Source organism: Grammomys surdaster, unplaced genomic scaffold (genome assembly GCF_004785775.1).
Source record: "Grammomys surdaster isolate TR1022 unplaced genomic scaffold, NIH_TR_1.0 239, whole genome shotgun sequence".
Classification (NCBI taxonomy): Eukaryota; Metazoa; Chordata; class Mammalia; order Rodentia; family Muridae; genus Grammomys; species Grammomys surdaster.
In genome coordinates this window covers 4,193,575-4,205,697 of record NW_021604684.1, presented here as the reverse complement: position 1 = coordinate 4,205,697, position 12,123 = coordinate 4,193,575, and the positions used below count along the sequence as shown (strand labels likewise).

Below are 12,123 nucleotides of genomic sequence, written 5' to 3'. Positions count from 1 at the left end.
GGAGACAGAAAGGGAGGCCTTGAACCTAATAACAGACTGAGATTGGCTTTATACTTTTCACTGAAATTACTTAACAAAGCAGGCACCATCACGATTTAGACTACGGGACATGCAAGTTAGCACAGTGTCCTGGTGCACACACAGTTGGTTATATTGGGCAGATTTTCAGCCAGTTACCCTTTTAAGTCACTGCTCTGAGCTCTTAAAATGATGGTGTCAATAATTCCTATGTTTTGCACTAAAATTTTTTCCTAGAGACAGGACTTAGGCCAGTACCAGCCATCACTCAACAGCCAGAAGCAGCTTTTCCGATGTGTGTGTTACCATTGTATTCATATCAATTAACTTTCTGTGTGCAGTGTGGTCTGGTTTTTTTTCCCACATCAACGTATTAATCCTTAAATTTTATAACCCTAATTTTTTTCTGTCTCACACAGTTTATTTCACAATAGGCAATGTGGAATCACATTTAACAGTTTATACCATGACCCAAAGTTCATATTTATAGGAAATCAACCTTAATTGCATGATTTACAACAGTTGAGGGTTTTTGCTTTCTATTTTTAAGTTTTACAGAAGTGGGGAGGGGTACAGAGAGTAAGAAAGAAAGCAAGTAAAGAAACCTCAGACATTTGCATGTTAAAAGCACCCCGCTGGAGTCATTTCTTGCCCTCTTTTAAAATGCTTTTCCTTTGTTACATGTAAAAATAACAACCGAAAAAAACTCTCAAGAAACAGAAACCACAATGTTACAATACATCAGTTTGACTATAACCCTAATTTACATATCTGATCAAACTACAACCTTTTGCTATACTTTTAAAGTAACTGGGTATCATACTACCTTAAATATGTGTTTTGGGGTTTCTAATCTAAATCCCCCTTTATAACTTTTTGGTGAAATCTGTTTTGTTTCCACCTCTCTTTAATAATATATGGGTGATTTGGCATTTTAAAAGGTCTAGAAGAACCAGAAAAGGAGTTTGAGATGGGGACAGTGGTATAGTCGGACTAGCAATGTGAACCACTCAGGCCTCCTTTGAAAATTAAGGCTAGAGACAACAGAACCCGGCCTCTACTGCTGAAATCGTACTTAGAATTAGTGATCAAAGACCACAGCGGTGATAGAGGACAGAATGCATATTTAGGAAACATCCAACAGGACACATGAACTTTTTGTGTTTGCAAGAGAAAAAAAACATCAGGATCACTCACATTCCACGTGGTTTAGAAAATCCAAAGAAAGTAGGGAGAAGCAGCAGGTTGGAGGTGTGGATAGTCATAGTTGCCAGTCATGTCTTGGGAGAAATGACGAGCTGAGATCCACTAGGCAGAGACGAGCAAAACTCAAATGGTGGTGTGTGGCAGTTAAAGGATTTGAGGAGAAGATCTGACGGGACTGGCCTTCCTGAGATGACAGGGACCAGACATCCCTAAATCTACTGGTAATTCTGGTGAGGGTATTCTCTATTTGGACCACTGTCAGGCTACCGGGGTTGCGGTTTTAGGAGTCAGGAGAGATTCAGGACAGGAGCCCCCAGAAGGAGAAGGATTGGTGGGACCAATGAAAGGGGGGGGGGGACTGAGGGTCTAAGTTTGCAACCGGCAGTGTGGGGGTGTGTTTGCGTGCTCTAGGAAAACAGACCCCATCAGAAGAGTGGGGGAAGGGAGAGAGGGAGGGACAAAGAAGAAGGGAAATTGGAGCAAGTGGAGAAAGCTGGAGGCAGCCAGAAGAGATGCGACAGGCAGAGAGACCAAGAGGCCATGGCCTGACTACAGGATAAAGAAACCCAGTCCGTATCTACTCTCTGAGACACCTGCCAGGTCATGCTGATAGCACGGGAAAATCTGAGGCTTGGAGAGAGCTGAGCAAAGGCTTGTAGGACTTGGTGCTCAGTACCCAGTGTCCCCACGCTGAGGACCATCAATTTCTCATGATCTCTAGGACTCCTTTCGCCTTCAGGTCTCAGTGTTGGAGTCAAATACCTGGGCCTGTCACCTCAATTGTCCTGCAGACGCCCTGCACTTGCACTGTGAACACAAAGCGCAGAGCTTAGCTAACTAAGGGCTCTGATTCTCTGGCACAATAAAGGACCAGGACGTGCCAGTCTCCTGTTCATTACCCATTCCTCGGCTCTAAGGTCAAATTCAAAACCAGAATGTGTTCTAGAAACGCAGTGGAACTGTTCGACCGAACTGCAAAGAAAAACGGGGGCTGGAGGTAAAGACGGGCTGGAAAGGTGGTAGCGGGGGCGAGCTGGAATAGTCTAGAAGCTGAAGGGAGCAAACGCGATGTGACTGGTGAGCATCCTAGAGATCCTCCTCCCTGATAGAATATGCATGATCCCGAATCCTCACTCGCCTGGGAGCAAGGTGGCGTCGGAGCAGTGCAAGGAGCGCGTGCCGCGGGGTGCGAGAAAGCCACAGGGGCCAGCGTGTAAGCAAGCGTCCCTTGTCCCTCCTCTGACTCACCAGGTTAGGGAAACGCTTCTCTGAGCCCCCAAGCCAACCCCTATTCCAGTCCTAATCTCCTTCCAGGGGAGCGGAACCCGCAGGGGCGCGCACATCAGACAGCAAAACAACCAGCCAGCTTAGTAGGTGGCCGCAGTCGCCCTGTGGAGACCCTTTGCTACGAGCTCTGGCCCTTGGTGCCGTGCTTTGTCACTACGAGGGACAGGATCCCGCTTTCGGTTGCGCACCACCCACCTCAGTATCTCTGTGGGGCGGTGCTGAGCCAGGCGCAGGCTGAGCCCCGGCACAGCGCCACCCGGCTGTCTCCAACAGAACCCGGCGCCAGGGGGTGCTCCGCGCGCTGCGCGCTGTTTCCCCAGCAGGTTCCTAAGACGACCTGCCTTTAAGGAGCGTTTCCCTGGGCGCCCGGCGCCGTTAGCCGGGAGCTTGCGGTGGGCAGGGGAGGGAGAAGCCGGTGAGATCGCAGATCCCCGGGAGACCTGGCCGTCTCTTTCAGTATCAGAGAGCGGAGAAGCCGTCGCGGGAGCGCACATCTCGGGGTCTCCCTGGCTCTGGTGCGCCTTCCTACTTGCCTGAGCGGAGTGCGAGCCAGCAGGCATGGGGTGTTTGGGCAACAGCAGCAAGACTGCAGAAGATCAGGGCGTGGATGAAAAAGAACGCCGCGAGGCCAACAAAAAGATCGAGAAGCAGTTGCAGAAAGAGCGCCTGGCTTACAAAGCGACTCACCGCCTGCTGCTTCTGGGTAAGGCCGGGATGTGTGGTAGCTCCGACCTGGCGGCTCCCGGTGGCCCAGAGTGCACAGTCCTGGCCTCACCGCCACCGGCATATGATCATAGTCTCCCAAACCAGACTGAGCACCGCTGGGCACCGGAGCCTGGCCAGAGCGTACGAACTACTGCGAAAGTCCCCACGTAAGAGACGTTGGGTAGCGACAGGATGGCCCGTTAGGAGGACATGGATGACCACCTTCTTTCTGTTTGTTCACAGGGGCTGGTGAGTCCGGGAAAAGCACTATCGTCAAACAGATGAGGATCCTGCACGTCAACGGCTTCAACCCCGAGTAAGGATACCCAAATTCTAGGTCAACTGCGTCAATTCTCAGACGTACTTTCTCCGCGGTTCTGTTTATAATGTAGTAGACCTAGGTGGTGGGAAGATAGAAATCTAGCATTGAACATGCTTCATTTAGACAAAACCCTTCTTTGGCAATGTCTAGTTTAAAAAGTAAACTGCTTGCCAAACTGCAATTTGTTAGGAATTCTTGGGGGAATTGATCTCTAATATTGGTGTGGTGCTGAACCCTCAGCCAATTCATTGATCCTTTACCCACTATTATCTGAAGAGGGGGGGGCCTTGAAATTCAAGAATATTGGAATCTGCTGCTTAAAGTGGCATATTAGTTGGAAAAATCTGTGAACATTCTTCAGTTCACTTCGGATCGCCTCTAGATGATTCACAGTACCTACTGCAATGTGTGAATCAAAGCTGCGACTGTATGGTGTTGGATGGTTTAGGGGATAGTCACGAGGAAAACTGTCTGTATACATTCAGTGCCGATACGTTTTTCTTCTTTGTTTTGTTTGTTTGCCAAACGTTTTTTGATCTGCAGCTAGTTGAATCCACCAGTGTAGAACTGCCTATAGTAAGCCTAACTGTATCACAGTATACCCTTCCTCTAGAGTATACCACGTTACTGTATCACAGTATACCCTTCCTCTAGAGTATACCAAGTTACATCTACTTTATTTTCTAACTCTCAGTATAAGGAACAGACTGGAATATAACCGTAGAGTCATATTTGTATGCACTCTCCATGGTAATTATTGTGATTCTGTGACCTTGATGTTTGTTTGAACTGTAGGTTTTTTTTTCTTTTTAAGCAGATACATTCCATTTGTTTAGGGCACAAATTGGAGGGGTGGTGATGTTTTCATTTCTGGGATTAAAAACTTGGCAGATGCCTTGCGGGTTGGTGCTGACCTCTGGTGAAACCAGATCTACCTGATGCTTCACTCACTGGAAATTTAAAGTTTTAATTGGCTTCTATCAGTGAGAAGTGAAGTAAATTAGTAACAACTTCTCTTTTAATGCAGGGAAAAGAAGCAGAAAATTCTGGACATCAGGAAAAATGTCAAAGATGCTATCGTGGTAAGGACTTCCTTTAATGTCTGTCACCTGAAGTGTTGTAAGTAGGCTAGACTGGGTAAACACAAAGTGTATATTTCTGATTACCATTGGAGGGATGCTTATCTGTCCTATATCTCTGGTTTTTTTTTTTCCTCCTTCATCCTATTTTAGACAATCGTTTCGGCAATGAGTACGATCATACCTCCAGTTCCACTGGCCAACCCTGAGAACCAGTTTCGGTCAGATTATATCAAGAGCATAGCCCCTATCACTGACTTTGAATATTCCCAGGTAAGAAAACCTTTCCTGAAATACTTTAAACGAGAAGAGGTGAATCCACTTCTAATGAGGTTGCCTCCTGAAAAGCAGCATGAATTCTCTAACCCTACAGGCGCTTCCTCTGTGCTTGTTAAAAATAGTAAGCAATAATAGGATTGTAAGAAATGTCCTTATGGATATCTAGGTGACTAGTCATCAGGGTGACAGCTTGTCTTTCAGAAACATTGACGGCACTTTTTCCTGTATGTTTTTAAAGCATTGTCACATACAACAGAAACATAAATTACATGAGCAGAGAGAAAAGCTTACGGTGCATAAGTGCGTCTGTGGATTTTTTTTTTTAAAGTTTTTCTGGTCACAAAATAAGAGTGTGTATGATGTAAGTAACACAGACCAGTATTCTGTGTGCTGTATCAACCAAGATACAGTGAGGTACCTCTGCTTCACTGACAGCTACTATACATTATTCCTGTGTGAGCATTGCTTGTGCCAGAGGAATTCCAGCTAGTAGGAGTTGTTTCTTTTTTGATTTACACATTTTAAAATATTGTTTACTACTGTGATGTAGCAGATTTAAATCAAACTGTATACTAAGTTTCTGAGAAAGTCATTTTTGTCACAGTTGTAGCAAAAGCCTCTTTGTGTGTGCATGTGTACATTCATATACCTGAACCTGTACCCTACTTCAGAATTTTCACTGCCTGGCAGGTGGTTTGCAGATACCTCTCCACTAAGTGCCCATTTGCAGAATCCACGATGTAAACAGAGGCTTAAAGGCTTGGTGCACTTGCTACTTCTTCTCATTTCCCTCCTCTTCTTTTTCTGTATCAATTAATGGATAACTTTTTTTTTTGAGACAGGGTTTTTTTTTATAACCCTGACTGTCCTGGAACGTATTACATAGGCCAGGCTCAAACTCACAGAGATCTGCTTGCCTCTGCCTCTCAAGTGCTGGAATTGAAAGTAAACACTACTACCACAAAACAATGTCCTTTTACATTATTTTCCTCCTTTAGTATGGATTACTTTTTTCCTTTTTTTTAATATAAAAATATCCATTGTATTTTCATCCTTTAGTGTGTTTTTGCTTCTGATAAGCATCAAAATATAGCCAGAACTATCTTTGCAATTTCTGAAAAGCAGTTAAGAGTGACGCCATGAGTAAAAGAAGTTTGCCGCCTGGCACAAGACACATTGGCTCTGAACTGTGTCTTTACTTACGGATAACTGGGATAGGGTGATGGTAAGGTGGGTGAAAGGTAGCCGGATGCTTCTGCCACATCGGGAAGCCATCCTCCATCCAGCTAGAGGGTCAGGGCTTCTGCTCTGTCCTCTGTGGCATTTTGTGCACTGATAAAATCACCAAAAATGAAATTGAGAGTGGCATTCTCAGTCTGCTCCAGGTGTGGGCCGTCCTGTCAGAGTTTCCTAGAGTCATTATAGAGTCAACATTTCCCTTTAGAATGTCACTGTCAGCATGTGAATGTCAAGATTGATCGCTCTGTTCTGCATTATTTTCTCCCTGCTCATCAACACTCACCGATGATTCTTTCTAAAATTCTCCAGAGCTATCTCCGACATCCTTATGAACTGTGAATGTGCCTTTAGGGTTAAGTTCTACTTTTTTTTTTTTTTTTTTTTGGATTTTTGGTTTTTCGAGACAGGGTTTCTCTGTATAGCCCTGGCTGTCCTGGAACTCACCCTGTAGACCAGGCTGGCCTCGAACTCAGAAATCCGCCTGCCTCTGCCTCCCAAGTGCTGGGATTAAAGGCGTGCACCACCACCATCTGGCTAAGTTCTACATATTTTAATCAAAACATAAAACTTGAGGAACCATTTTCTTTCTACATGCACATAAGCTTTCATAAAGTTATTATAAGTCATATTTAATTTTCCATTAAGTAAAAGAGAATTTGATACCAACTGATACCAATGTAATTAAAATGCATTGTGGAGGCAAACTCTTTTAGGGGCTGCATGGTTGTTTTTTGTTTTAATTTTCTGTCCTAGCATTCTGTGGTTTTGCATGTCTGTCCTCATATAAAATGAGTGTTTTATTTCTTTTTTAAAATTCTAGAGTTATAAAAATAAGAACTTAGTACTAATAGAAAACATTGTTTCTGAAAATGCTATTTCTTGTTTAATATACACTCTCCAGAGACATCATTTCATAGTGCTTGGGAACATTCAGCCTACTTGTTTGCAAGAATTTGGAGGATGCTGAACAGAATTCAGAATGCAGGCTAGGTGTGAAGAATGGCGTGTAGAAGGCAAGGGCTGAGGGTAGAAGGTCATTTGTTGCTGACTGAAATTATCCAGACATGAGATGACGGGCGAGGTGGTATAGGGTGCCTTTCATTGGGGACAAGTGTAAGGGTCCTGGGTTGGGTTACATTTTGAAAATGGAACCATTTGTTGGTCTATTCTTTGCATGTGGGTACCGAGCCTGGACTTCTGCACAGAAAATAGAAACAGGTTGGGAAGATTGGGGGAATGAGAAGTGTTGCTTTCTTGAGAAACTGGAGACCACCATTAAGACACCCAGGTGTGGGCGTGCAGGGCCTGATGTGAGAGTTTGGAATGAGGAGGCTCAAAGCTGGGGTTCCTCTGCACAGAGATTGTCATGTGGGGTGGGCCAATTAGGAAGACTGGGAGAAACACTAAAAAGATGGCCGGGTTGCAAGTAGCTAAGTGGATGACTTGGATACCATGGCAGGACACCGTGAAGCAAGGGACATTAGAGGTGAGGTGACATCTCAACACACGTGACGTGTTCTTTAGCAAAGAGAGAAAAAATTACAGTGCAAGGGAAAGGAGCTATTGACCAAAAGAGGCTATGAGTGGAGCCTGGACAGAACGAGGCTGTGGGCGGAGCCTAGACAGAAAGAAACCGTGGGCAGAACCTGGACAGAGAGAGGTTATGGGCGGAGCCTAGACTTTCACAGAGTAAGAAGATGGGAAGCCAGACTTCAAAGAGACTTCTCTTGAATATGAGAGAGGGCAAGGACCAACCTAGGTAAGGTGGTAAATGTGGGACAGGAAAAGGAAGGAAGGCTGGCTCGCAAAAACCACTTAAAACAACTGTTAAAGCAAATTGACAAATGTCCATAAAAAAATGATTGTCTGGTTTGGGAATTTCCATAAACTGCCCAACCTGTTGTTTGTGATATTATTCATAGTTACGATGAACAATACATACGAGGGGATAGAGATTATGCCCTTGAACCCAAGTGATACACAATTCCTTTCACAAGCCAGAAAGTGCAAAAGGAGATTTCATACTACATGTCAGAAGCAAAAACTCCAGTTGTCCTCATAGCTACCTAACAAGTTATCTGCTGCCAAAAACATGAAATTTAGAGAGACAAAGAAAGAACAGTATGCTAAATTTTAACACCAACTAAAACAAATGCAAACATCCTCTTCAAAATATAAACTATATTGGAGAGGAAAGGTGTGGCCTTTAAGTACAAATAATTAATTAATAGTTGCACAGTTACAGGTTTTGTTTTTCATGGATATATCTAGACCATGTGTAGTCTTGGTTTGAGAATCAGTCTATGCAAGAATCTTTTCACTAGTCAGTACTATGTACTTGCAATCAAATTTTATATAGCACCTTGCACATCTACAAAGGAAGAGATTGAAAACAGACTTGACAAAAAGTTAAGCAGGACAATATAAACAAATTGGTTCATCACTAAATAGGAAAGTGTTATGGTTGCCTCTCACCCCCAAAATCTATCAACTTAGCACCGGACAAAGCCACTGGTGAGGTGACTTTTCCACTTGAGTCATTTTTCTTTTTCAAACATGGAAAGCATATTAGCTCTTTTTAAAATGTGCTTTGTTAGGATATTTTCAAGACAAAGGAGGCCTTACGAGAATGCAAAGCTGAGCTAATTTGGGGTAGGTGGTTGATATACCTGTCATCCTGGCGTTCGGAAGGCTGAAGCAGGAAGATTATAAGTTCAAGGGCAGCCTGCCCCACATATCAAGTCCCAGGACTGTCAAGATTCTGGCTCAAAACAAGAAAAGTGAAAGCAGGGTAAGAGAAGGAAGACTATCTGTCAACGCTTTGTCATTGTCACTGGCTGACGTCCCTAAGATGGCAAGTTCATCACAAGTCCATTACCAACATAAACCCAGGGAGCAGGAGCTGCAATTTCCCCTCCATCCATGATGGTAGGTGAGCGAGGTCTCCACAGCTATCATGAACTCAGCCAGCATCTAGGTAGAAGGTGGACAGGGAGCCGGGAGGTAGACGTTCCACACTATTTAAACGATATCTTCACCAACTGTCCTTTAGTAGTCCAGTCTCCACACTGGGGCCCCTGAGTGTGCCCAGGTCAAAGCTGGAGTAGATCCGGGATCCCAAGCAACATCGTGAGTCTTGAGCTACCTGTATAATTTATCTTCTGCTTTTGAGACAGTAAGTGTGTGTAGCCCCAGCAAGCCTCAAATCACTATGTAGTCTAGGCTAACCTCAAACACAGGATCCTTCTGCTTTCTTTTCCCCTGTACCAAGATTTCAGACCTGGGCATTACATCAGGCTTAAACTGCACTTTTTGAAACAGAGGTACTAGAGACTCAACCCAGGACCTCATAGATGACAGCTTGGCACTTTAGCAATGAGCTAATATATTTTTTTGTAGGGTGGAGGTGGGGTAGGGAGCTTGTGATTAATTAATATGAAGCCTACTGTGTAAGCCAGCAGCAGAGAACTGTTCTAATGAAACCCAAGCTATATTCACACTGGGATTCTCCAGCCTCTTATCACAGCCTCAGGTCTCCCAACCTCAATGGCCATGGAGTAGGTGTGGCTTGAAACACAGCTGAGGAAGTGGTCTCCATCCCACCGTGCTCCTCCCCCAGCTCACAACCGAATTCAGTCTTGTGTTATGTACACAGAAAATGTCACAGAATATCTGTTACTCTACAGTGTGACAGAATATTTTGTGTCAGTGTCATCCAGGACAGTGAGCATGAGATGCCAGCGGACGGGCTGATTAGAATATCATGCTGTTAAGGAAACATTCTAGTGCATACAGCAAAATGCTAGCCCACTCTTTAATTTGGGGCAGTGGGAATAATTTTCTCAAGCAGCTATCTCATCCTCTTGCAACTGATGAAGCCATACCTGTTTTAAAAAAAACCTGAAGAGGGACTGGGGGTGTAGCTCAGTGGCAGAGCACTTGCCTAGCATGCTCAAGTATTGCATGTCAAAACCTCAGGACTGGTGTAGCAGAAGGTGAAAAGTATTGCTTTCCTTAGGGAGCCGAGATGCTGAAAGATTCTTATGTATGGCATGAAAAAAGCTCTCATCCCAGCTATGATCAGGGATGAGGGATTAATAGAAAGCACTCTATAAGATGCTCTTAGGGCCTGTCTGTCCCTGTGCTGGATGGGAGAGAACAGATGTGCTGCAGGATCCACAACAATGAGGGACTATGGGCCTGGGCTGCTTCCATGCTGTCAAGGAGATTGAGGCGTGGTCAGCGAGGGACCTTCCTGCATTCTCACTGGGAAGGAAGCAGTAGAGGGAGCTCGCTGTATCAGGGCATCACACAGGACCACTGTGCTCAAAACCCAGGCAGACCAAGTGCTTGCCCTGTGACTCTGAGACTGTTAATCTGTTCTATAATTTCTCAACAGTGCAGCAGAGGGGCTCATGCCAGCTACTCCATGTGGCTGTGACAGGGCATATATAATACAGTAATACTGGGGAGGCAGCCAGCTTGGGAGAGATAGACCTTTACAACATGTGTCCTTGCTCTCTAAGAAAGATCAGGTAAAGTGAGGTATACAGTATCCTCTGATTGCAGCTCAGGCTATGACCTCATCCTCTCCCTATGTCATCCATCCCAGAGGTCCTGGTGGTCTAAAGAGATACCAGTTCACTGCCAGCTCTTCCTTCAATCCGTAGGGAGCTAACAGACCCCAGAGCTGTCCCACCTTGCCTTAGGCAGCATTCACAATAAGTCTCTTTTGTCCCATGCCAAGAGTCAGTGTCCCCTAAACCTCTCAACATTCCTAAGGAACTTCACCCCTAAGTATCACAATGGAGACAAGCAATAGAACTCTGACCTTTGACCTCTGACCTCTGGCCATCTCAGAAGACAGATTTCATCAGGAGAGTGCTCCAAGTACCATGGCTAATTGCCTCCATCTCTGTCTGTTGCCAGCTGCCTCGGGTCCCACCCTGCTACATTATTTTAACATTTTTATTTTTCCTTTTTCTTAATTTCTTTGTTTGGGGAAATGATTTGCTTTGCTTGGTTTGGTTTGGTTTGGTTTGGTTTGGTTTGGTTTGGTTTGGTTTGGTTTTTGTTTTGTTTTGTTTTGTTTTATTGTTTTGGGTTTTTTTGTTTTGTTTGAGATATACTCTCATATAGCTCAGGCTGGCCTCAGACTCAACATGTGGCAAAAGATAGCCTTGAACTTCTGATTTTCTGCCTCCACTCCTGAGTTTGTAGCTTATGGGTGGTGCTGCCATGCTGTGTATGGAAAGCTGGGGTTTGTGCCCAGAACCTCACACACACTAAATAAGCACACTACCAACTGAGCTCTGAACCAGGCTCGTCACTTAGATCCTCACAAACTACCAGTCAGTCCTAATTTCTGCCCACCTCCATCCTGCTGTCTGACCCTGCGGTTTCTGAAGCTACCTGGAACTAACCAGACCTTGCTGGATCACGGTGGAGGCTGTTATTTAATCTTATCTTTAATTAAAATATTCACAATATTTTAGTTAAATATTTTTAATTAAAATAGTGTTTCATTAGGTAAAAAATGTCCATCCATGTTTTTACCCAAAATTTCACAAGTCCTGACTATCTCACCTAGGATTCCCCATGTGTCCAGTAAAAGGTGAAGGCTCTCCAGAACCTCAGCCTGAGTCAGGGAGATGACCCCAAGTACTTCACATTTTGAGTGACAAGTTCTTTGTTAGTCAAGTTGTCAGCATTCAAAATTTTTGTAATAAAATACTTTGACTATCCTGGGATATACACTTTGGTCTTTTAAAAAGTTCTAGAAAAGTTTCTTCTAAAATGAAGTGAGACTCTGGGGGCGGAGGCAGAGGACCCTTGAGTTTTAGGACAATCTGGACACTATCTCAACAAAATAATAAAATAATAAAGGAACAAGCTTTCTCTAAATTTGCTCCTCTGGTTTTGGGTTTTATTTCTCCTCCTCCTCCTCCTCCTCCTCCTCCTCCTCCTCCTCCTCCTCCTCCTCCTCCT

General features: G+C 44.4%; 1 protein-coding gene across 2 annotated transcripts in view; it reads left to right on the top strand.

Moving 5' to 3' along the window:
- Positions 1-12,123, top strand: part of Gnal (G protein subunit alpha L) — a 127,748-nt gene that overhangs the window by 35,193 nt on the left and 80,432 nt on the right. Inside the window, exons 1-4 of one of the 2 annotated variants that reach the window (XM_028774330.1) lie at positions 2,814-3,214; positions 3,460-3,532; positions 4,566-4,620; positions 4,771-4,890. In XM_028774330.1, coding sequence (XP_028630163.1) covers positions 3,070-3,214; positions 3,460-3,532; positions 4,566-4,620; positions 4,771-4,890 — 393 coding nt within the window. In that variant the 5' untranslated portion in view covers positions 2,814-3,069. Of the gene's footprint in view, positions 1-2,813; positions 3,215-3,459; positions 3,533-4,565; positions 4,621-4,770; positions 4,891-12,123 lie in introns of those variants that run through there. The other variant, XM_028774328.1, reaches the window with a different exon arrangement.